This window comes from Tinamus guttatus, unplaced genomic scaffold, assembly GCF_059628265.1.
Source record: "Tinamus guttatus ecotype Peru unplaced genomic scaffold, ASM5962826v1 Tinamus_guttatus_pri_ptg000307l, whole genome shotgun sequence".
Taxonomy (NCBI): Eukaryota; Metazoa; Chordata; class Aves; order Tinamiformes; family Tinamidae; genus Tinamus; species Tinamus guttatus.
Window position 1 is genome coordinate 4,569,748 of NW_028288841.1, and position 25,967 is coordinate 4,595,714.

Genomic DNA, 25,967 nt, shown 5'->3' on the forward strand with positions numbered 1-25,967 from the left:
TGAGATCCTCCTGTTTAGTATTTTACCCTACAGAAGGGATGGATGGATTCTCAAAAAAGAACTTCTCTAACCACCAGGGACTTTAGTCACATCCTGTACATCACTGCAAAGAAGCTAGAGCTGATTTCAGTATATTGAGCTCTTACTGCTCCCTGTGTAGCTCAGTCCAGGAAGATCTGCCCACACTTATGTCCAATTCTACTCCAGAGGGTAAATTTTTGAGTATTTTTCTACAACCTTACGCCAAGAGAGAAGTAATCTATTACTACATATTAAATCCACCTCTTTCAAAAGAGGAAAAAAAAAAAAAGAGTCATGCAAATACTTCCAGGTTTAATTTTTCTACTTAGAAAACAAATTTTATATAAACAAAGGAGCTAAATATCTGGCAACAACCAGCTTATGCTAATCATGAGCACAGTTAATGAACAGGCCATATGTTTTCATGCCCCATCACTCATGCTGTTGTAACCAACTGAGCCATTTGAAAATGCCTGTCTTCACACTGCAATATTTGCAGATCTCAGCAACACATCTATGGGCTGTGACCTCAATAAGGCTTATCTGCAATGAAACCAAGGAACATCTCATGGTGCCAAGCACTTGTGAGTGAGTGCAGAACCAGGGTCAACCTTATCAGCTAATGACCCTCCCTGAACCTGTTCCTTCTGCCCTTCTTCTCTTGCACTGGATGCTATCAGATTAAAAAGAGGTGACATTTCTCTTTTATTATTGCTTCTAATTTTGCTTTTTGCCCTTTTTCTTACTCCAAGTCACCCTTTGTGAAGACCTCCACGAAAAACACCTGCAGGCTACTGGTAGGCATCCACTTATTCCTGATGCTAGCTGGTCTGCTGGGGACCATCTGTCTGGGCTGTGCATAATGCTGACATGAAGCTCTGGTGATTATATTCTCTTCAAAGTGTAATTTCTGTTAAATTCTTAAATTCTTGCTCTAAAATACATTAGGCCTCCAACTTCCATCCGTAAGAGTTGTTCTTCCAGTACTGTTAAAAGTCAATAACTGCTGGCTCCTGATGATGCATCCATCACAGCGAAGTGGGAAGCAGAATACACTTGCAAGTCATTACAGAAACCAGAGGTTAATTCTCTGGTAATACAATCCTTCAGTATGCAGAACTATAACCTGTAAATACATTCCTCTTTAAAGCAATAATAGACCTAGTGGAAATAAAATCCTACGCAACCTCTTCCGCCCTTCAGCTTCCCAAGTGCACTAGAGCATAGCTGAACAGAAATAACAACTACCTCCACTATCAGCATAAACAGAACAAGCACCGATGAGATTAGATATTAAGACAGCATTCTTCACTTCCTAAAAGATGCAGCAAATAAAAGTGTAGCACATCATCTGAAATCAGCTGCTTACAAAGCCAGGGACTGCAGTAAAAAAGTTTTACTGTTTCATTCCCAAGCTCAGCAAAAGCTACATAAGGCTTAAACTTCCTAAATCTCATGTTGCTTTGCTTGTCTGAGAAATGTCTTAGATCCTAGTCCTGAAAAGACACCATTAGATACTTGGTCTGATCTCAACTTTGGCATCAGTGAGCTGTTTCCTGGAGACAGCAATGTCAATGGAAAAACTTTGACTGCTGCAGGGTTCAGCAACGAGCTGAAATTTTGAACAAACTTTGCGAGATTAAGGTTCACTTTTAACTCTTTTTTTTTTTTTTTTCAAACTCTAAATTAGTAAGAAAGTTACTGAAGATCTGTAGCTATGGAAAGACTAATGCTTCTTGGGCCAGGGTCTGGTTAAAATAAAAGCCTGAAAGATGCAAAATGCCATAAAGGAGAAGACAAGCAATTAAAGGCTTAAAACAGTGCAGTTGAAGTCAAACATCAAAATGAGAGATGGATGATTTACCTAGTTCACTGTCCAGTTCCTCCGTGTGTACCCCTTCTTCTCCAAGGGAAGAGCAGTAAATGAGACAGAAAAAATTAAAAGAAAATTTCAGATACCAGCACCAGGCAAGAAATTCCCTAGAGCAAATAGCAGAACCAGCACTGATTTTCTTCAGATCTAGCCAAAGCTTTCAGTTTATCACATTTTAACAGCCAGAACATTGATGGATCTGATGTAGATTATGAAAGAAATAATTCTTGACTTCTGAGGATTATCTATATCAATGGACCACGGTCATGTTACCGTTTGATATGGCAAAGTGGCCCATTGCACTGTTCCCATTTTTGTAGTGACGTTTCTCTCAGATCTGCGTGGTCACATCTTAGCAATCCATTCTGTGGACACACACATTTATCAGAAGGCCAGACTTGAGTATTAATGAAGAAATCTGAGAGGAAAACCTTGCATTTAAATAAGAACTAACGTAGCAAGGTATTCAAGAAGATACTTACATTTTTGGGCATATAAGGGTGAATTGGCTTCAGGGCAATCGCTCAGATGATTTAAGCTAGATGTGAAGTTGGGAGCCTTGTTCAACTGGAGTCCCAGGTTCCTACTGAAGACCAGGTGCATTGGTGAGGAATAGAGAAATATGCACTGGTTTCAGAGGGACACCTGGGACGAAAAATCACATAATCTTAGAAACACACAAAGCCATCAATATTCACTGTTGCTCCATTTATCATTAACTACTCCATATTCATAAGTTAACAGGGACACAGATGATTAAAGTATTGCTCAGCCTATAAGTAATAATAATGCAGTCAGAAAATGAAAGATGATGACAAAATCAGAACGGAGATGGTAAAAACAATCTTTCAGCTAATGCAGCAAAGTGTAAGCCATATAAACGAATGATAGAAGCAAACAGAAGATGTAGCGCCACAGCATTTGGACACCTAAAAACTCTTCCATGACCTGTGTGTTCTGCCAGAACAGTTGTTTAGGAACATCAGTGTGAATTATGGATTGCAATCTCCTTTGATAGCCTAAACAACCGGGAACTACCAATAACTTGTCTGAGACAAGTGTGCTGACAAGGGAAGAACACGAGGCAGCCACAGCTAAGCAGTCTGAACAGATCTCTCACGCTCATAAAACCATAAACAGCATGGGATCAAACCTGAAAACACGCACACATGCACAACCACACAGAGGACAGCAGTCCCACTGACTTCAGTGGAAATACAGCAGTGACGCTTGCCAAAAAATGGCCAACTTACATAATGTAGCAGAGAATAAATTTATTTCTTCTTTGTGCTTACATTCCTTTCTGAAATATAATTATTCTAACGCGTAAAGCAACGTCAGAACAGCCAAAATGTACAGTGCACTGCTGTACCTATGAAAAGGTTGGCTTAACTACTGTTAAAAATATTTATTACTAAGCAGCTTAGTGAATGGAGTGAATGGCTGTGTGGGAAGATGAAATTAGCAGAATGCAAGGACCTGATAAACAAAAATACTGCTACTCTGTAGAATTATGAACTTAATTAAATATGAAAAATTGCTCGGCTGTATGTTTACAATCCTAATTAAATAAATGATTCCAATATTTGTTTCATAACTGCTATGGGGACAAGAGGTTTCAAAGGCTGTGCCTTCTGCAAGGAGCATTAAGGCTGCGCAGTCAAATTCTCAAATCCTGCAAATTCTCACATGTGAAAGACGACAAAGATTGAAAAACTACATGTGCAAAATAGCAGCAGCAGCTCCGAAGGCCAGGTTTGCACCTAGCAGTTAACATTGATGAACTACACTGATCCTTTCGCCAAGTAAAATCATAACTCATTGAGAAATTGACTCACATCAGGATGAGCTTGGCCATGTTTTGAAAATTAACTTCACAAGGACAGCATCAACACTGACTAATCGAAACCTTCCATCTGTCTGCCATCCTAGTACTGTGCTAGCTAAAATTATGGATTAAAATATCATCACTTCGTTTGATCAACAGATCAAACTTTGCAAATAGTTTTTCCCCAAATGTTTATATTCTTATCGTGATTGCCTTTCTTATACCAGTGCCTCTTACAGGATGCAGGGAAAGATCCTCTTTCAGCAGGCAGGCACGTGGCTGCTCTCTGTTGGACAGTGGCTTGCATTTCCAACATCTCAAGGAATACAAAATCACATCAGTGGAAGTTACTGGGGGTTACAGATCCGGGATTTCAAATGGAATTTGTCCTTGGCAATTTCAACACTAAGTGGACTGTCAGAATTTAACATTAAAAGTGAAGCAATTAAGTTATTTCTGCTCAAACAAGGAAATAACAACACAAATCTTTCGATTCACATAAAGCAGACTGGCGAACACAACACACGGGAGCACGTGGAGACTCGGTCACTCTCCTCCTCCACCTGGATCCAAACGACAAGCGTGTCCAAAACACAGTCTCGTTCAGCACCAGCAACAAATCAAATGCATTTGCAGAAACAGAAACTCTTCTTACTTCTAGCACCTCTGATTTTTATTACCGTTTTGATGGCTATCTTACATCCACAGGCAGTGTTTTTAGCTATCGTTTCTATGCTCTTACTCATAAATTCTTTCACTTCTTTAGCATTTCTGAAGACAGGTTATGGAAAAGGGGAAAGAGGAAAGGGAGAAAGGCACTTCAAAACGGATTGAACACCTCACTGTTACACTGTTTTCAGGCTCTTACCATCATCTTCACATTCTTCTAGAGGCTTCTGCTGTTTGTTCAGGCACCGTGGATCTAGCCAAGATGTTGTTTTTGTATTATGGCTGAAAACAAAAATGGAAATATGACCTTCGTTAATAAATGAGAGCAGCAGTACCCATGACATAAAAGTATATATCCTCTTTACTATTCAAAAGACCTGAAGGCATACTTTTCCTTCAGAGGAAATGGCATTACAATTTGAGACTTTGTAAACTAGTCTACCAAATCACTAAAATCTTGGCATTCATACAACAGAGGTGAAAAGTAAAGAAGATAACGCATGAAAGTCAGCATTAGGACCTAGGAAGGTACATGTAGAAGTTGAAATATTAATTATTAAGTAAATTCCAAACTTTCAGCATTTATAGTTTTTTACTTCCTTTGCCTCCTGATGATAAGACAGAAAATTATTTTCCCTTCCTCCATAAAAGGTACCTTTCTCAAAAGGTCCTCACTCAAAAGACTTCTGACATTTATTCTAATACGACCCAAGCATTAGTCAAAAATCTAAATTTCCAGGGAAAACTTTCAATTGCACAAACAAAAATGCTCCATCAAAGCCTTTGATAGAAGCTGAGCAACTTTGCTTTCAACTCTTCCGTTCTTCCAAGGCCCCTGACTGTATCCAATGCCCATTCCGGGGGTGACAGCAAACAGCCTTTAAACAAATATTCTAGAAATTATTTCCTCCCATCATTTGATTTGCATACGCAGAAAAGCTGGCAGTATAATGCCTTTTATTCCGACTTCACAGCATCTGACCCTCCAAGATAACCCTCCTGTTCCGGTTATCTCATTTTTCTAGCTTAGCCTTTAACATTGCTTAGTAGTTTTGAATTACAGTATCATGCCTCTCCTTTCAGGTCTTACAGAGATTTACAATCTTAAATTGAGCCTCACAACTGCCTTAGAAAGCAGGAAAAGCTGCTACAAAGGCTATGATCCTCTAAGAACTAAGTGTCAACCAGTGGACTCCAATTTTACTGCAAAAACCACAAGACTGCCCTGCTTCTGAGGGCTTCAATAAAAGGTCCTTGTTTTACACATTCTGCTACCCAGCCCTCCCAAGGCAGGGTGAACTAACTCATTTGATTCTTTTGTATACTTCAGAGTAATTAATCACTAACTAGAAAACAGAATGACAGAAATTCAGCAAGTCGGGCAAATTAACAGCAATAAAGCCGAGGGGTTCTGCCAAGTTAAAAATAAGAAAGTCTGTAGTCTAGCTGAGAAAAGAGCATGGTGGGAGGAGAGCAAGGGAATATCTGCACATTTCTTGCAATTGCCTCTTGAACCTTAAGACTCAAAGCACCGTGGTTTGCTGAGGCCTAGAAAATTTAGCTAAACATCTTTCTGATCATACACTCAGATGAACAAGATGGTTCAAACGTCTGCTCTGCGTGTGGGGTGATTGAGAGTGCCCTGGAAAAAACATCTTTTGTCACTCTTTTTTTGGTGTGATCCCCTGCCATTGCAGCTATGGAAAAGCCTTTTCCTCAGGACTTGTTGACCCCATCTGGAAGTCCCCTCTCTAGAGGATGGGACTATTCCCATTTACACCATAACTCTCCTGGGTGCCAGCACAGGTGTTAGCAGAGGGGGTTCCTCTGTACTAAACAACCTGGTTCCTGTTTTTTCATACACAGGTTGAGGCTGACAGTTCCCTGCATTACTTGAGACAGACCTTCAAAACTAAAATTTGTTCTTCGCCCCTTTCTCTACTAGTGCAGCCGAGAGCTTGAGTTTTAAATCTATTTTAATGAATGTTAATGAATAACTAAACTATAAAGTATGTGAAAAAAGTCTCTCCATCTCATAGATAAAAGTTACTCCTATCTGAATAAATATAATTAAAGATTATTATTTATGGTCTGAAAAATCAATATCGCCTTAAAGCTACAGACAGCATGTAGCTATCAAGCAAAGACTGTGGAGCACCTCTTCTGAATTTACTGATCCTGCTTTGCATGGGAACCAACCAGGAAATGCAAAAACACTGCATACAGTAAAGAACATTTAGCTTTGCTACATAATTGTATATGCTAAATCTTTAATACATTTACACACACAGTGCACCCATAGAGGTTTTCTTATGCCCAGAGAGAAGCAACAGAACAACAAAAATGAGCTTTACTCTATAAAATAGACTTCTCCGTTCTCGGTGTAGGCCATCTCCCAGTTTTCCGGCAGAGGACCTAGGTTATCCTCGGCAGGAGGAGGTAGGTATTGAGGGAGGTTCTGAGACGGTTCCGTGGTGGGAACGTTGGTGTGGCTATCGATCACAGACGGCGGGGCCCGCGCGCGCGTGAGGTGCGTGCCGTGCTCGTCCTGGTCACCAGACTCTGCTGTGGAACAAACAAGAGAAACTAAAGTTAAAAATCAGGATTTTTTTCTTCCTCTCTTTGACTTCTTCAGGTTTTCCCTTGCAATTTTCTGTTCAAAGGCTCTCCTGGCTTTGTAATACACAGCACACAGCAGCAGATGATCGGAGGGCAGGGCCTCTGCAGTCTTTTTGCCAGGAGGACGAGCCAGACCCTGCCAGAACAAACCAGCACCTGTGATCAGCTACTGCGTTCACATTAATAGGCCCTGCTGAGCTACCCAAATCTTCCAAGCTGTCCAAGGCCAGGGCGATGCCAACGAGTTCAATGAGCTTCTGAGCAGACTCACAGGTTCACTCCCACAGGGCCGATTGTGGGACAGGGATTAGGAGACTGAAATTTCCTGTTTGAAGCATGATCAAAAGGAGATATCTCTGCAAGTGCAGAAGGCAGCCAGAAGCTGAAAATCAACAAGCTAGTGGTGTTCTCATTGTGTGCAATAGTTTTTCTGAATTAAAAATTAAAGTGAACACCAGTACTGTACTACTCATCCACATGTTGCTGCTAAAAACAGCCTGTGTTCTCTATTTACAGAGTTTTTTTCTACTGCTCATGACAGTATCCATCCATTCAGATTTACTCAGGAATATTTCATGATGTATTTGGCTTTCCTCTCTGGAAGGAAGTATTTCTGGTGCTTATATCCATGCCCTTAAGCTGTAGGTACAGAAGACAAGACCCTTTCTCTCCATCCCTAATGCATCCCCATTTCCCTAATAACTCGGAAATGCTCCCAAAATCTAGCATCTGTCCTCCAAAATCCTTCACAAGGAGGCTTCGGCAGCAACCGACCAATTTTAATATTACTCAGGTGTTTAGCAAAGGGGTTTGTGAAGACACCGAAAACCTGTGGTAGACCTTCCAAAACATCTGAAATGACCTGCCAAGTCTCCAGACCACTGGTTTCCAATATGGCCACAGGTGATACAAATCAAGCAAGCACCACTGAGGCCAACATTGAACTTGGCCATATCACTGTGCTGGGACCGCCTGGAGACCCTCAGCTCCTCAGTTTGAGGCCCAAGGCCTTGTTTCAGGAGACCTGTTAGCAGCAGGAGGCCTGTGCCATTCCTACCCTGTGTGCTGCCTCATGGACAGAGTGTAAAAGGACAAGACACTGACAAAAATAAACTACGAAAAGAGAGAAAAGTATATCTAGACTCTACCAGTGCCCTCAGTGTCTGCTTTCTAGCCTTCCTGCTATGTTATAATTTTAGGTAGATGCTGACAAGATAAAGAAGTTGGAGCATGAATGAATCATCACCAGCTTAGACTGCGAGTATAAACATGCCAAACCCTGAAAAACACAAGTCACTGACAGGTCGTCTTTGGAAGTGAGAACATATTAATATGGCTAGCACAGTTACACATAAAATAAGCATAAGGAATCATTTTGGTGTAGCAGAAATAACTCTTCTTGATTCTGTGCCCATTAAATGGAGGCAAGAGGCCAGGGTGTGATAACGTTATGACAAATTAACTTCATCTTCCAGCTTCATCCTGTGAAGAAAAATGAGGATGACAAATGAGGTGCAATCAGTTCAGGGGCACCATATTGAATCGCTCCAAGAGAAGCGCCTCTCATCAGAGACAGGTAGAAAAGAGGTCAAAGAGCATCTCAAACAGCTTCCTGACAAAAACAGATCTCGAGATGCAGGTTGAAGGAGCTGTCATGTCGCAGCATGTGAGAAACTAACCTGAAGCACTAAGTTTTGCTAAGGAGCCCAGGAGTGATTTGGGGTTGGAAAAACACAATGGGTAAAAGCCAAGCAGGCAAAACCCTCCAAACCATTAGGATAGTTTGGTCTCAAGAAAGGAGTCTAGTGCGGAGACCGTCCAGGCACATCAAGTAGCTTCAGACAACCACTGGAATAGCTCTGAGCATAGCAGTGATGAATACGGCCAGGCACACAGAGACCTACCTCCCAGCCTAAGGCCTTTTTAAAGACCTATCCATCTGCTAGAGTCAGGATGTATGACAGTTGGTATGATTCAATCAAGGCCAAGATGGAAAGTTATCGTGGTAGTGGGAAACAACTGGAAGACAAAGGACCAACACCATCTGAATTCCCATCTCCAGTGTCTCACTAACCTGCTGTGTTGGTACAAATCCCCAGGGGCCAAGTGCCCAAGATGCTAACACCCACAACAATCAGGTTCAAAAGGCTTGAAGGTGCCGACAGTGCTCATACCAAGCTAGGAAGATGAATTCAATGTTTGAAAACTGAGCTGAGGAGGTAAAGCTGTTTCAAAGCACAAAGAAAGAAATGCTTCATTGGCAGACAAAGAGCAGCTCCTGTTCTTCAGAGTTTCAGAAACCTCCTGCTGATGTCTGTGCAAACAACATATCTCTGAAAGATGCTCAGACGCTGTGAAACTGTCTGCACCCAAGAATTGACTTTAGACCACAAAAGTTTCCAGTGCCAACACTTGAAGTTGGGAGTGAGATCGGTTTTGAGGCCTGAAGGAGAGCAGAGAAGAAAATGCAAGGTCTTCACAGAAATAGAGAGCTTGCATTGACATGTCAGACCTCCTCCCCACAGCAAGCAGCCCTCAGTTTGCTGGGAGATACCTTGGAGAAAGAGGGCCTACGCACTGGATGTACTGGCTCTCTCTAGGTGTAGGGAAGGGGAAAAGACAGCAACATGTTTTGGAAGGAGCAAAAAATTCATTTCAAACATATCCACTTTGAGACGCTTTATTCGGTTATAATGACTGGAACAGCCAACCATAGATAAACTCTCTACTGAGTTTCTGAGCATAGCTAAGAACGATGTGAAAAACAGTTGGAAAAGCTACCAACAGAATTGATATTTGGGGCTATTTTGTAATATAAGAAGAGAGCATTCCAAAGTTCCATGTTCTCAGAAAGCTTTGGGTTTCCAGTGGGACAGTCACATTTCAAGCTGATCACCTACAAAGTGATGTTCAAAATGTTGGTGTGTTCTCTTTGACACCAGAAGTCATTATGCACTTTTTTTTTTTATTAAAATCTTTGCATTTTCCAGCAGCAGAATCATTAACTCAGAGTATAAGGGAATCTAGAAACATTATTCATAATTTCAACCAGACATCATTCCACCATTCTGCACTTAAACTTCGGTCATTTGGCTCAATGGAGTAATTTAGATCTACATTAGAGCAACCGAAAGCAGAATTTGGTTGACTGTATTCAATAGACATCCTTTTAAAGGATACAGATGTGCTCTTAATGACAAGTGCATAGTTCCAGCAAATATCTTTTTAAAAGTCTCAATTATTCTTCATAATAAAGATGCCTACTCAGAAACCCAGCAGTTTCCAGTGTTGGAAGGCTTCAAAATATAATGGTCTAAAGTAACATGTTTCCCAAAGAGGAAAAAAAAATGAATAAAACATGAATTTCATTTGCACACCTTCCTTCTCAAATTCTGCTACTAACAACAGCTATCTAGAAAAATAAGGCAGCAACTAATGGATTTGATTTTCTTTTCAGATTTTTCTCTTCCAGCCCAATCCCAGATGGTCTTCCTTGAAGATGCAACTGTACACCGAATTGTCCAGCAGCACCAGCAATCTGGGTGCTAAGGACCAGTTCTTTTTTAAAGATTTCTAGTTTTGAAGGAAACCTATTAAAAAAACAATCAAAAAGCCTCACTCCAGAACCCTTCCACGAGGGGCCTAAGTTGATGTGCTGCAACAGTTGGGTTTACCTGTGAAGCTACTGCTCATTTCAGGTGTATCATCCTCTTCCTCATTCTCCGCATGCACTATGCCAGCATTTTGCATATCATTGTAAGACTTGGTCCGCTTTGGAGTCGACTGCTTGGAGCCGGGCGGCAGGTTTTGCTGCGCATCGGTGGAAGTCACTTTCCCACTGACGGGCTGGCTTGGAGGCTTGGGCGTCCCATAATAGTTCCCTAGGTAATAGAAACACATTTGCATGTTCAAAAGCAAGCAGTTTCTAGCAGCAAGATTCCCATTTCATTTTCTTCCCCGTCCCGTCAAAGTCGCTGCCTCTTCCTGCAAAAAAACAGATTAACTACACGCGTCCTTCCCATTTTTTTTTCCAAGGCACATTTCATCTCGAGAGCGGGCATAGAAATATTTCGTGCCTTTTGAGCTATTCTTGTCGCACGTAAAAGGAGAAGCAAGGCTCGCATTGTTTAGGTGCACTGAGCGTACAAGGGCTAAAACAAAAGGCAGCCGTGGTGAATAGCAAAACTTCATCTCTGCACATCTGAATTTCAATTAGTAGCCTCTTTACGTGCGTGCACCCACACAATGCCTTGGCAGATCTGGAGTGAGCCCTGCAGAAAATAAAAAATTCATGACTGCTATCACCCAGAGAAGTGATGAAAGCTCGATGGCCTGCTTTAATACCCAGGTTCCTTTCGGGGGGATGTTGTGTTTTGAAAAAGCAAAAGCAAGTCTCGCTCTGAAGGAAAACTTTGTCAAGAAAAAGAAGAGGCACCACGTGGCACTCACTCGCTTCAAAGCAGGAGGAGTCCAGGATTGCTGCAAGATGCTTCTCCCCTTATGGTACATAATATTCCAGAGTTTTACAACTTAATTAAAATCAACAATAACCCCAACACACCTTTCAAGAGTTACTATATATTTTCGTTTGCCACCTTTGGTCTCCATGGTAGACTTCAATATTTCCCCTATACTCTCAGGGATGCCACAGTATTGAAAATGGAGGACAGTTTGGATACTCATTGTTACACCCTACCACTGCCTTCCAATGGGGGAAAAGCTCCTTTTCCTCAAACTAGGGCTGGAAAAGCTGGAGGAATTTCTCTCTCTGAGCATTCACACCCGCGTACGAGGACAGCAACACGTGCAGGTTTGTCTAAACAAGGTGTGTTCGCGCCTGTACACAACACCGCGGATCCATCTCCATAGGAGCAGCGACATCCTACAACGCTTTCATCTGCTGCTCCTCATTTCAGAATCTTAAATGTACATTGATGCATAATTTATAGAGAGAAGGAAATTACTTCTTCTGGAAAGAGCTCCTAATGGGGATGGAGGCTCCTAAAGCAGGTTGCAGCCTCTGCTAGAGAAATGATTCTTATGCTCTACATACTGCAAACGTATTTTATATAAAATGGGAAGGAAATGGAGGAAAGAGGGTGCAAGACAAAAATACAAAGGGATAAAAATACAAAGGAGATAAAAATCAATTTGTCCTGATTCCACCCTATGCTGTTTTGCATTCTCCAGAAGAAGGCTACTAATTCGTGTTTTTCTTTTTTCCTTCAAAAAAAGTCGACTGCTTTTATGAGGATATTAATACTAAACACGCATATCTGTGTCTGTGTTCACCTGAGTTCAGCTTTCTATTTGTAGCTCTGAACATCAATATTTTGTGCAAGATATACCGTAGGTATGTTGTAAACAGCCAAACCCAGAAATCCTAACATCTAAATAAAGAATATCTAAATAAAAAGGCCTCTCTAAAGCAACCAACCCAGCTTACGATGAAAGAATGCAAAAGAAAGTTCAACCCCAATGAGAAATAACTTCTTTTTCACAAAAGCTCTAGTCTAGTTCTCTTTCCTACCCAGTTCATTTTGAAGGCCCAACATATGGGCCTGGGGACAGATCCCCATTAAGAGGGACTGGCACTTAAAATTGTCATCAAAACTAATCCTTCAACTTGAAAAGAGGAAATATTTACCCTATGACTCAGAAATACAAATGTGCACCACTAACAACTGCAGGGAACAGCCAAGTAAGAGTTCAAAAGCACTCAGTCTTATATTATTTGCTTAATCTGTCAATACTTATGGAAAAAAAAATTAAAAATACACTATAATTGTTTTTTTGTGAACCACTTGTAAGCCTTGAGAAGGGGCCAACCTCAGAGCCAGTGCCATGTGCACTGAATATCCAATCAGCTGTAATTATTAACAGCACGTTACATGTCCATACACAACCATCTGCCACCCCAGAGGGTCCCAACACAATGCACAAACTCATCACAGCTACAGCAGCCTCCCCGGGGCGCTGAACTACCAGGACTGCTCAGGGAAGTGCTGGAAACTGTAACTCATTCCCGAGAGAGGAGATATTTTGAGCAAGACAATGGGAAAACCTCAAATCTTCTGGGAAAATCCCAATTCGGAATCACTCCAATGTGTGAAAAGCCGTGCATGTCTCCATGCCCGATTCCTGGAGGAACTGCGTTTTCCACATTTGGATGCTACCTACAGCAACTGAATTAATGCCCAATAACAAGAGCATTTGCTCAACAGACGCGCATCCAACACCCAAATTCCTTGTCGCCACCTTCCACTAAACCTCATTTTATTCGGTCCCTTGGTACTTAGGTTTATTTAAGCACAACTGAATTCTGATGGCAGCTTGGGCAGCAAAGACCAGGACTTGATCCATGCGCTGTAAAGCATCACTCAGGGGAGCCCATAAAAGAGCAACAATAGAAAAAAAAATAAAAACAAACAGAATAGCTATTTGGAGCCGACTCCTTTTCATTTCCTTATCTGAGAGCATTGGGAGCTTGTGCATTTCAGTATCATGCACAGTAATTAAAACACGAGAACCGCTCATCACAACCACAGGAGGAGCTTCCATCATCTCAACACTGCTTTCTCTGCCGGTTCAAGCAGGAGAGCGACTCATGGCAGCTCCCGCTTGTCCTGCCACTTGTGAGCAAAAACTCAAGTTTTACAAGCCCGGGAGGGATGGAAAAATCTGCCTTGTGGCACTTCAGAATGACGGCAGAAACATCCTTATTAAAAACCAGGCTCCCCTGCAGTGCAGCAAATTCACATCCCCCTTTCGACTGCTTGTTCCTGGGACCAGGAGGATGATGGACCCTAATTCTGGTACCAGAGCCTCTGTGCTCACCTACGTCCAGCCCAGGTGCTCTCATCTGAAAAGCAACGGAGGAGCCGGATCCCGGGAGCTGAGCGCCTTCCCTGCCCACATCCTGTTCTGCTCCAGGTTTCTGCATGTAGCTGACGGATCCGGCTGTGGGATGCACCTCCCTGCAGCTGCACATTGATTAGCGATCGCCTGCAGGAAATTCCGAGTATCCAGGCAACAGGGAGGCTGCAGCAGCTGGATTGGGAAGCGAAACGCAGGCAGATGACAGGAGCTGGGAGGAACGAGCCTGCCGCTCACGCAAGCCAAACCCGTCACAGACAGCAGGGCCTCTGTCAATCTGCAGCGACAGAGGCTGGGGTCAAATGAAAACGAAGTAAGGATTTGTGCTGCTGTTGGTCAAAATTAGCCAGAATGGTGCAATATGCACATTTCAGGTGTGAAATCCAGCATGCAAACGTACCACAGCTAGTGCCCTTACAGGCAATGGCAACACAGAACAAAATCACCTGAAGGTTGAGACGAGTCTGAGTTGTCCTAATTTCTGCTGCACCGAGATATCAACTGCTCTTGCCACGTGGCTTTGGTTAACATGTGAGTACAGCAAGGTACAAACACATCTAATTCACAAAAAAAAAACCCTAACTACCTAACATGAAACAAGGACACTTACAGCACCCCAGCCTGTGGTTAGCGAGGAAACAAGGGCTCGAAATGACCCGTGCTCTAACTTAAGAAATAACCAGCCAACTCACAACTTCTAGTCCTTTTTGTCAGATGTGTTTGGGAGCAGCCTCCTCTGCTCCCAAGGTCTGTGCTTTAAAGTGGATCAAGAAACCGTGGAAAGCAGGAATGCCAATGCAGAGCTCACCTCAGAAAACTTCTTACTGAAAGCGCACAGAGAAAGCAATCAGAAATTCAAATTAGAAGTTCATAAGAAACTCAATGCCAACTGAAAAGGCTTTCAGGTACTTGCATATTTGCTTTTTAAAGAAAAAGGAGTTGCTCAGCTACTGTTCCTGCTCTTTGCAGAGTGAAACATTGCTGCCAGGTAATGTAAAATATAACAACGTTCCTGTTTAACGCTGATAATCACATACACACACAAAAACGTGTTTTCTTTCTTTCTCATCAGTAACAAAAAACCACAGACAACCAAAGCAAAACCATCAACAGTAGAAGAGAGATCTTTCCACAGGGCCCAGGTGCTAATAGGTGGATATTCGACACGATACATTGCAACGGCACTCAAGGGGCTGTTTTGATTTATTGAGCCAATCTGTAGCACACAGACATTAATAGGCAGATCTTATTAAGCGGAACATGTCTGATGGGCACCCAGAGCACCTGCCACCTCCTGCTCTCCCCGTTGTCCTGCCACAGACATGGCATTTGTTTGGAAACCAACAGAGAGCAAAGAATCCAGCAAAGCAGCAATAAAAAGACAGTTTTCTTAAAAAAAGCTGGGGGAGCAGAGCTGATTCAGAGAAATCCAAGTGGAACTAGCACATCAGATAAATTAGGCTAAAGACATCTTGATTTGAAGCATGTTGCCGAATACACCTCTCTACTCCAGCTGAAATTCTAACTGCACTGTTAAGGTAATTTATTGCACTCATTAAGCACCACAATCAGAGACCCTGTCTACAGTAGCCAGTTTTATACATTTTAAAAATGTTAGCAAGTCACCCCATTACATCTTAGTCATGAGACTAATGCAGATTACTTATTACTTCTCTTGGCAATCACATAACACTTGTCTAGAGAATGAAAGATGATGCCTTGACAATAATACTCTAAAATGTAATAACCCTTCACATGTTATAAAGTGCAGCACTTTTTCTTCTGAGGATCATTAAGTGCTGTGCAGGCATTCATTAGCACCGTCTGGCCAGACCCAGCAGCACAGAGCCATCCTCATGCAAAATTTGCCCCAAATTTGCATTTCTTTGCAGTGCCCATCTTATCTGGGAACCTGAAATACCATCATCTCCACCACTCCTGTCATATCCGCAATAGCAGATATCTGCAGGCACAGGATATCTGCTGAAATTTTAATGAAGAGAGAAGTAACAGTTGTTTTAATATTCTCCAGGCCAGGAACCTGACATACAAGGCAGTTACCTGACTTGCCCAAGGCCATTCAGAAATGAGAATAAAACCTAGAAGCTGTGGCTCTGCTCAAAACAGCACTCCCGGGGGCCCTGCCAGAGCCCATGATTCAAATGCAAAAGTAATTGCTGAATAATTAGTAACCTACACAATTATTTCCATGCATCCATCAGTACTTTATGCTCTGAAGGATCAGTCAATAGATGACTGCGATTATAATTATTGCGGTTTGCTATCTATCAGAAGGCCCAAATAATGCTCAGTCTAAAAAGATTTTTCCTTCCTAACAAGGATGGTCAGTGGGAATGAGCAGCCAGCTTGAGTGCATCCCATCTGGCTCTGCCAGCATGCAGGAGATGCAAAAAGCACCAATTCTGGAGCAGCATCACAGCTTTAAGCAAGTCTTTCAGTATTCAAGCGTCAGCTCCTGAAATCCTGTGACCATATGAAAATTTAGCTTTCATTAGAGGAAAAAAGGGGAAAAAATCCAGCTTTCATGGTTGAAAAGCAGCATCTTAAAACATTATCAACAACAAAGCAATTGCAGCTTGCAGTTTCTCTCTTTGCAAGGTTTTTTTTTTTTTTTTTCCAAAACTCAATCTACTCTCCCACTACTTTGTGGTTTCCAACTGTTCTCTCCTGTTTGCTCTTTCTTCTTCCCAAATCAATTGTATCTATATCCGCATCAAAGTCCTGCAGGCTCCTTGTTGTCTAATCCCTCTCCCCTGAAGTTCTCAGTAAGTTTTATTAAACAAATGCTCAGTGTTGCATCTTTTCCCACCAGGTTTTTCCCGATGATAGTGCTAGCACCTGGGTGGCTTTATGCCTTCAAAAGGCAAGTAAATGTCATCTGCTGAAGTCAGAACTATTGTGAGCATTTTGCTCAGAGTTTCTCCCAAGCTGCAGAAATGTAGCACACAATCCCAAAGCAAATATTCACCTCCTCCCACTCACAGACTTTCAGAAACGAAGCAGCAGGAGCAAACCCAGGAAGCAGCCCTGAGTCAGAGCCATCAAACTCTTCAAGCCATGCAAACTTTTGGCTCCTGGCCACACACAGCTCTCTGCAGCTCAGAAAAAACATAAATACCAGGAATACAGAGAATTCCTCAAGGGATGCTCCTTCCCTGCCAAAATCCTGGACCACTCTGTCAAACTTGCTCTTAAAACCATCAGTGGAAGAGAGTCTGGAACTGGCTTGTCTCCTTCCCAGCTCCATAATCTCACTATCCAAACTCTGCTTTCTTTGCTGCCCTTGAGGCAGACTGTCCTTCCCCCACATGTGAAATGTTTCTGCCTTACTGTGGCCATCATAAGGTCTGTAAGCTCTGCTCAACTCTCATGGGATCTAAGCAACCTCATTCAACCCCACAGGATCGTGGGGTTAATGCAAGGTGGCAAGGGTTTCCCCTTTAACATCCCCACTCTCTATTTTACTCTCTAAATTGCCTAATTACAATCGCAATCAAAGGCAAGCTCATCTTCGTAACTGTTTGACTCCTACTCAGTACAATAAGCAGCATTATTAATAATAGAAGCCATGCATTAAAGGTATCACTTTATTGTTCTCCTGAGAAAAGCAGCAGAATATTTTCTTTTGCTTCATTCCATAGCCCCAGTTTAAAATGAGGTATCACTGGTAGGGGCAGAAGTATAATCAGCTTCATGACGAAGCTTAAAACAAAACAAAACTAAAGCCACACCAGATAATAAAGCTAGGCAATAACAAAAACTTGGACATTAGAAGCCTAAGGTTGTGCTCCATGTGTTTTGGAGGGCTCCCCCCACCAAACTCTTGGTTATTGCAGCTTTGAATTACACTATTTCAAGATACAATCAAGACCAACATTGTCTTGATCAATACTCTGAAAAATAAGATTTCCAAAAGTAGTACAAAGTCATTAAAGAAATCTCAGAAGGCAGCAAAATCATTTCTTGAAGCTGTAGGTGAAAAATGAACATTATTTATTTCACATTACAATCAAATAGTAATGTGTCTTGATGCATATGTACACACATGCATCATCATTATTTCCCTTATTCTTATTGACTTTTCCCTCTATGGAGCAGCTTTCCAGAACCATTGTGCACCAATGTCACTGATGTCAATAGGGAAAACGGCTTCTCAGCACTTTTGAGAAATGAGTGCCTCATGTTCAGACACTTCTATCATCCTCAGAAATGAAATACCCATTAAAGCCATGAGAAACCAACACCATCTTCAGAAACTGCAAAGAGCAGCCCACAAAATCAGAATTGCTTATCTGGCATTAGATATAATCACATAAGCAATGAAATGACCGTGCTATAACTGCCCAGATGGGCACAGTGTCTCCTGCAAACCGCTCCTCAGCACGTTCCAGGTGTGTTGGAGACAGCCACCCGCTTTGCCATTCCAAGTGGAAAGGTCAGGAGAACAAACAGGATCAAGGAGTAATGGGGAGGCAGTTCAGCTGACCTATGCCAAGCACCACGACAAAGAGAACTAATTTAGTGCTATAATTAGAAACATGGAGAGGAAAAGTCCATTTTGGAGAAGTGCAGTTCCTAGAACAGTAGCAATGGTGTTGATGGAGCTAATCAATGCAGAGAGGTAGAAGTGTGAAAGCAAATCATACATTTAGCATCTTCATGCAAACCAGGTTTGACGTGGCAAATATCTGGCACTGGGAATAGGCACAAGGTTTAAAGGTGACCTGACAAGGCAAGCTTTAAGCAGCAGGCTAAGCAAACAGTTTCAGAACCTTTTCTTACTGCTTAAAATCAAAACCACATGTCACAATCTTTTTTGGTTCATGCTTGATGATGACTTTTCAAAGACTGTCAGTTATTTGGATGCAGCCTGGATTTTTAAAATACATCTCATGTTTCTTATGAAAAGCTGCAAGAATTAGGCTTTTTCAATACCTCATAATTAAGACAAGATCCATTTCACTTCTTGTAAATGGAAATATGAGATGCGTGAGCTAAACTGGACCACGACTTCCAGAACTGTAAGGCAGTTATTTTAACCGATTTTTCAGAGAGATACATTGAAATGTTCCCAAGTTAAAAAAGAAAAAAAAAACACATCCCCAAAGAAGTTTTTAATTATAATGAGCTATAGACTGCAGGTTTAGTTACACAATGCATTTTCTTGAGAGACAAACCCATCTTTTCCCCACTTTCTCCAGAGTAATATTCCAGTGCCCCCTAGTTGAATCAATGCTACTGTTTGTAAAGCTATGCTGTGAGGGAAAAAAAATCATTAAATGAACCAAATTAGAGGCAATTATCCAAGGAGAAAAAAAAAAAAAAAAAAGCCAGATGCAATGTGTCATATAGCTGCAACCTGAGACCCAGCTGGGTGTTAAAAGATGAACACAAAGGGAAGATGAGGACAACAAGAGAAAGAAGTCCATACCTTCATATGTTCCTACTTCAAGAAGGGTCCCACTTCGCTCCAACTCCAAAAACTCCTGCACAGTCAGAAAGTTATAGTCCACACCAGGCACTTCTCCTTCTCTTGGAGGGCGAGTTGTGCCTGAAGGGAGGAAAAAAAAAAAAAAAACAGCATGTTAATGAAGTTGTTCTCTTATCAAAAGGTAGTAAGGGCAATAAATCATTATTTTTAAAGACAGCATTTGTAACATGTCAGAAGTCCAGATAAGAGTTAGGAGGTCCTAGAAAAAGAAGAAAATCACAATTTTGTCTGGCTTTATCACTCTACCCCATTGTTTTTGATATTCCCAAAGAGGCTCTCTTGCAAAGAGATCTCCTGGATCACCTACAGGAAGAGCTGCAAAGTTCAGTGCCTGCCAGCAATTGCCTTCCTGTTCATTAGCATGATCACACTTCTGCTTTAGTAAAACAGCACTGCATACTCTTAGATAAGACAACCTCTTTCTGACTTCATTTCTGTATCACTATCTCATCAACTATCACATCACAAAGATTTTCCTCCCTTGTTCTTCTCCCCATTACTTGACCTGTATTTATGCTATTACTCTTCATCAGCATTAAAGAGCGCCATGAGACAGATTTGATACACAACATGATGCCATCCACGCACACCTGCTGAAGATGCAGTCCACAAACTTTCCTTGCAGAATTTCACCTAGAAGCCTAACCCAGTTTAAGGACAGTTCTCTTTCTGAATCATAACTCAAACGGAACCTCTGTCTCCCTCTACCACTTGACAATTTGAATAGTATCCATGGAGAACCGGGCTCTGATTACTGCAACTCTGCCAGCTCCGAAACTCTTCTCCCTTCCGGGCAATTTACAGCCCTCTGGTGCACAGTTCAAGATGAGTCACTCCATGATTCTTTGCTGAGATGGCTTGGGCCACTGCATTTTAGGTCACTGAGCACAGCTTAATTGATTAGGATCAATTTCTGTTCAATAGCCTTTATTTTCCATGACTCCAGAGGCTAGGAGATGGCTGAATTCTCTGCATACGAGATTAAGCATAAACGACAGATTCACAGATAGTTCAGGAGCATGAACTTTAGAAGGAGGAGCAGCAGAGGGTTGCAGGAGTGCAAGAGCTGTGGCCACAACCTATCTGCCAGCTTGGCAGTAACATTAAAGATGCAGAGGCCATACCTAACATCTAATGAAGCATGAGTTTTCCCTTTGGTGGGACGCTCGGGCCCCTGGGCAGCACCTCCTCAATGCACACAACTCCTTAAACCCTCCATAAAAGGACTGGAGAAAGGATAAAGAAGTTGAGCTTCCGGAAGCTAATTGGGAAGGTTCCAGCCCTCAGAAGTTGCGAGGCAGGAATTTACCATGTCAGTGGCTGGCAAATGTTTTTCCCAAGTGCCAGGGAAGTGGAAAGTCCCCTCATGGCCAGCTCACGCAGGTCTGCTCCAGCGGTCGGCCTTGACAGCGACACCCTTGAAACACCCTCGCTAGACTAATTCCCCCCTTACACACCCACCTCCTCCAACATGTTCCAGATCTTCTTCCTAAACAAGAATACTTTTCTTCATCCTCAGCTGGTAGTTATTCTACAAACTGCTTTTGCTCCCCACCTCTCTCCTGGATCTGGGTTAATAAACCCAGAGGAGGAGGAGCAGATCAGAGATGACAACAGATAGTTTGACCCCATTAGCAGAAGTACTTTTTGCTGTTTCAAAAGATTTAATTTTGCATTCTTGGTGTTCTTGGAAGACTACGGCAGCTTCTAGCAAGCAGTTTGTAACAGGCAACAGACAGCTCTAGACCAGAGCAATAGGAAGAGGGACCCCATGGCAAGATGAAGCAGCTCCTTCCTGAGCACCCACATTGCTGCACTCGCATTTGGGCCGTGACGACCCTCACCGGGGCGTCGGGGCTCTGCCACCCCTCTCAGTTTCCCCTGAACCAGAGCCGAGAGATGGAAGGAGTGACAGGCCCCTACAAAGTGAATCACGGCTGAATCACAAAATATATTTTTTTCCATGCTTTTGCCAGTACCTGACGACACACGTGCATTGAAACACAGATCACAGAACTTCAGGACTCATTTTACTTTTCTAAAGCTCTTGCCTTTTCTTTATCTCTGTCTCCCCACAGAGACTATTTATTAATCTTGTTTTCCTCTTCCCCCTTCCGAATTTTTATAGTGGTGAAACTGCAGCCAGCAGTTTGCTGGCACTGGCTGCTTACTTGACATGACAATTATATCTCTGCCATAATTCCTCCGAGCCGTTTTAATGGATCTATTTGTTTCATCTCAGTGTTCCTAATTTCCTGAATATGCTCAAGCCGAAGCGGCGCAGATGCGCTCGCTATCAGCACGCGCGCTGAATGCATGAGGAGCGCCGGGCTGCGGCGAACGTTACATCACGGAGATAACGTTTGTCACCTCGCGTTGGGCAGGGAGAAATAGAAACGACATCGCTCTGGGTATCTTATCTGGGAGACGGTGAAAACCCAGCGCTTTCCTTGTTGCTGCCCAGCGCCGCGATTGCTTGCGGATGCCGGGGCTGTGATCCGGGCTCGCGTCCGAGCGAGCGCCGGGGCAGGGGGAAGGGGACGGCGGCTCCCGCGGTGCCGGCTGGACGCGCGCCTGGCAGATGGCAGCGAGTCTGCGCGGACCATCTGGGCCGCGCGCGCTGATTGCAGAGCACGCCGGCCACAAAGCCGCGGCAGAAAGAAAAGCAGAGGGGCACCCGAGCAACGGCCGCTCCGTTTCTTGAGGACGGGATGCTAAAAAGCAGCACCCTCCGAGCCCAAGCCCTTTAACAGCCTCCAACAACCGCTCGGCTCCTGGGCAGCCTGCACAGCCCACTGGGCCGCACGCTGCAGCCACGGCGCTCTGATAAACCTGGAATTGCAATTAGGGCTCTCAGCATTAACGTGATTTAATTATGTGCAAAGCCTCTCCCCTCCACCCCAACCCTCCCAACGCCCTCTTGAATTGCATCCCTAGCCCAGGATGGCCATCGCTGAAGCAGAGCACTGCGGAGCTGGCTGCACACTTTATCAGAGCTAATAGCAACTCACACCACTGCTAATGGCAGAAATTAATTGAACACAATGAATTCTGTCAGCGGCTCAAGCAGTAGTTATATATTCCATCAGAAAAGGGGAGCCAATCGCATTTGAATGCGTTAACCTGCCTGCCACGCTTGCATTGAAATATTAAGTGGCATCAAATCTTATTGCCATTAGGTAGCAATTTAGCTAATTAATCTAAGCTATGTCCTACTGCGTGACTAGCTCAGAATTGCTAATGCTACAGGGAGGAGGAACAGGAGGAGACACCGAGCAGTTACTGACTCTTTCCTCACGTGTTTTGCAAAGTTCCCCCACAGTTGGTCAAAATGCCCTATAAAATACGAAACTAGCCAGAAGACATGGGGCTCTTTGCCCAAGCACAGCCTGCTGCTCTGCTTAAGCTCCTTAAATTAAAACTCGCCCTCTCTGCCCGGAATAGCAGGCTGTACCAATTCCTGTCTACTATTACTCAGAATAATATATGTGCCCGCTAAAAAGAAAAACAGCTAAGGCTGTTATGTTGCCTATCAACCATGGCGGCAATTATCCAACGTGAGTTTCAATTACAGCATGGCCAGATTGTTAATATGTGATTCAAGGGCCATTTATCTCCTTATCAATCTACCAGGGCCTCATGTTAAGTTGTTAATAGCCACTGATGCCCTGCTGCTAAATGAATCGGAATCCTGCTTATTGTAACCTAAGAGTAAAGCTTCAAAGGGGCCACAGTCACTTCAATTATTTCCTTGTTAAAAGAGAAACAGCTCCCAAGCAGTAATTCTTTCGCTGTGCACCTGAACAGCCTTAAGCAAGTCATTTAGGAGTTGACTTCTTGAATGCACAACACCTCGATCTCTCATTTGCAAAGCTGTGATTCCTGCAAGCCGCTCGCACGGTTCCGCTGTCTGGCTGCGAGTCCCCAAAACGCCTAACCAACCTGCAAGGCATCTGCACAAAAGAGCTTTCATCTCCGCTGCCCGGCTTCTCCCCAAACAGCAGATAAATTCGGGCTTTTTCACAGGCAGCCTACCGTTACAGATGGCATAATGATATTTCCAACGTGCTTTTGTCACCGGTAGTTACCCACAGGTGAATGAAACTGTAGTAAATAAGGCTTTAATGAGAAGGGTGCGGGGATACTGTGGGCTCGCAAAGATGCAAAGCCAGGGGCTGTTGTGGGGACCCGACGAGCAGCTGCTTGCAGGATGCTCGGGGGAAAGAGGCTGCCAGCCTGAAGGTTGATTTCTGTTGTTCATTCAACAACAAAACAAAAACAAAAACAGAAAAAAAAATCACAACAATAAAAAATAAAGGGTAACCTATCTGCAAGAAAATGCTGTGCACAGAAGTACTTTGTCTTGATGTCAGACGTTATCCAAGTTAAGGCTACTGATATTTTTTCCCAATGCCGGAGGAGGAAATTGCCTTTGGACACTGCTGTGCTCTCCACTACATGAGTGTCTCGTCCTCATTTAGCTATGTTGGGGAGAGGTTGCAATTCGTGGGTGCAAGTCCATGAAAACACAGAAGTTTCTTGCCAAATGAGACAGCTGAGAGACCTGATATGTTCCAAATCCAGCGTGCTCGGGCTATAAATATTATTTTCCCCCGAAACTCTGAGCTCTGAAGGCTCACGCAGCAGCTTTAAACACCATCCACCTCCTCTCTAGCCCGGGCCTCGATACCAACAAGCTGCAAGGATGCAGCAAGTGCCGAAGCATCTCCGCGGCAGAGCAGAAATCCGGGCTGAAGGCGAGCACGGTCTGTCGCCAGGAATTAATTCCCAGTCCTGCTAATGAGGCATGCGCAGAAACCGCCTTTTCCTGGCCACGCAGGCAGCTGCAGCAGGAAAAGCGACGTTTCCCTCAGCAGAAACGACTGGTCGAACCCCGAAAGCGGCCGCCCACGTCGCTGCCCTCTTCCCTGCCCGTGCGGATGCTCCCCGGCCAAATGATGCAGCCGCGGCTCCGAGTTTCTACATCCCCCTCAAGGCGTCGAGCTATTTTTGTCCCTTTTAATCTATTTTGGGCATTCCCGTGGCCTTGCTGCTGCCAAGCGAGGATGCTGGCGGGCTGTAGCACATTCATCCTCGCGAAGCTCGGAGAAGGCAGGGAGGGGGCTGGGTGCCGGGGCTCGTAAAGGAATTTGGGAGCCTAATTCCGAAGAAATCAATGGGATTCAGGAAATGTTACAGTTCAGCATCACGGCCTCATGGGATTAAAAGAGACAAAATTAACTTGTGGCCTTGAGGGCCTGCAAGTTGCAGGGAAACACCATGGCTACATAAAGCCATGTAGATGGCAATATTGATTTAAACAAACTGAGAATCGCCCAGTGACAAGAGTAAGGGTCCCAAAACCTCCCTGTTTAAGGATCTGGGCCACGTACTGCACATACAGCAGGACCTCAGCGGCCTGAGAACAAACCACTGACCGCATCCCTGCGGAGCAACTGCTGCTGGTGTTAACGGTTCCCAGGGAGTTGCTTCCTTTTTCCTATGAATCGAAAAAAGAATATGCTGGCCTCAGACAAAACACAAGCCATAAAGGCTTCCGTGTTAGCAAGAGCAGCAGCCAGCTTGCTGGTTCTTCTTCTCTGAGCAGACACCCGCAACAAAATCCCCCATTTCCCAGGAGATGGGACACTCACGATGAAGATCAGACTTGGTGAGCTAGCAAGTTTGCTGTTAGTGTCGTTCACGGCACCCAACAGGATGATATCTGCTGATTTAAACTGCGAACTGCTGAGGAAAAGGCAAACGGCGTTCGGTGAGAAGACCTCATCTGTAACCATACAGTTTCATTCTGCTAATACGTGGATTAGTGTAATAAAGTGTAATTTTGGAAATCAATAAAGCCATAGTAATGAGATCGCGCTGTAATGTTCTCCTTTTAAATGTTGACAAAGATATGAAGCAACATTGCAGTTTTTTTTAAGTGTCTATGTGACTTATGGGAAGTAAAATTAGCTGAAAGTGAATTAACGGGGTGATTATATCCTTGCACTTGTGCTTCACTTTCATGTATACATTTTTAGAAGTCTAGACAGTGCTGCAGCTATGACACACAATAGATTAAAAAAGACCTTTGAAAGATTAAGACATATATATATATATAGCCATTGCTGCTCTTAGTCAACATTTGGGCTTTGGGAAAGCAGCCCAAGCAGCAGCCAAGGCTGGGCACACGGTAGCCTCTTGCAATGGGCATGACCCTGCTGCAGAGCCAGCAGGGAAGGCAACACCCAGGGCACTGGAAAAGCAGAATACTGGGAATACTGAACATGTTCTTAAAGTGCCTCTTGTAGGAAACTGCCTGTTTCCTACAATGGCTCTATTGTACAAGCTGCTACAAACACTGGAAGGAAAAACCTCTTCCTTCACCTTAAAACTTGTATACTATGAATCTCCCAAAACAAGATAACCCATTATCTATTTTATTCTACGACTTCAGACTTATCCTAGGAGCAGACACTGTAATCGAGCTCATACTAAATTGACCATCCAACATAGGGCAAACACCTGCAATATATCAACCCAGTTTTTATTCAAGAACAATGTTAGCT

General features: G+C 43.3%; 1 protein-coding gene across 18 annotated transcripts in view; it reads right to left on the reverse strand.

Annotated features, from left to right (window-relative positions):
• Positions 1-25,967, reverse strand: part of MAGI1 (membrane associated guanylate kinase, WW and PDZ domain containing 1) — a 271,549-nt gene that overhangs the window by 56,888 nt on the left and 188,694 nt on the right. For 11 of the 18 annotated variants that reach the window (XM_088528302.1, XM_088528297.1, XM_088528294.1 and 8 more), the window contains exons 3-7: positions 19,339-19,458; positions 10,685-10,891; positions 6,746-6,956; positions 4,591-4,673; positions 1,886-1,924 (exon numbers count right to left, since the gene is read on the reverse strand). In XM_088528302.1, the coding sequence (XP_088384428.1) occupies positions 1,886-1,924; positions 4,591-4,673; positions 6,746-6,956; positions 10,685-10,891; positions 19,339-19,458 (660 nt within the window). The remainder of the gene's footprint in view (positions 1-1,885; positions 1,925-4,590; positions 4,674-6,745; positions 6,957-10,684; positions 10,892-19,338; positions 19,459-25,967) is intronic. The other 7 variants (XM_088528301.1, XM_088528300.1, XM_088528299.1 and 4 more) reach the window with 2 other exon arrangements.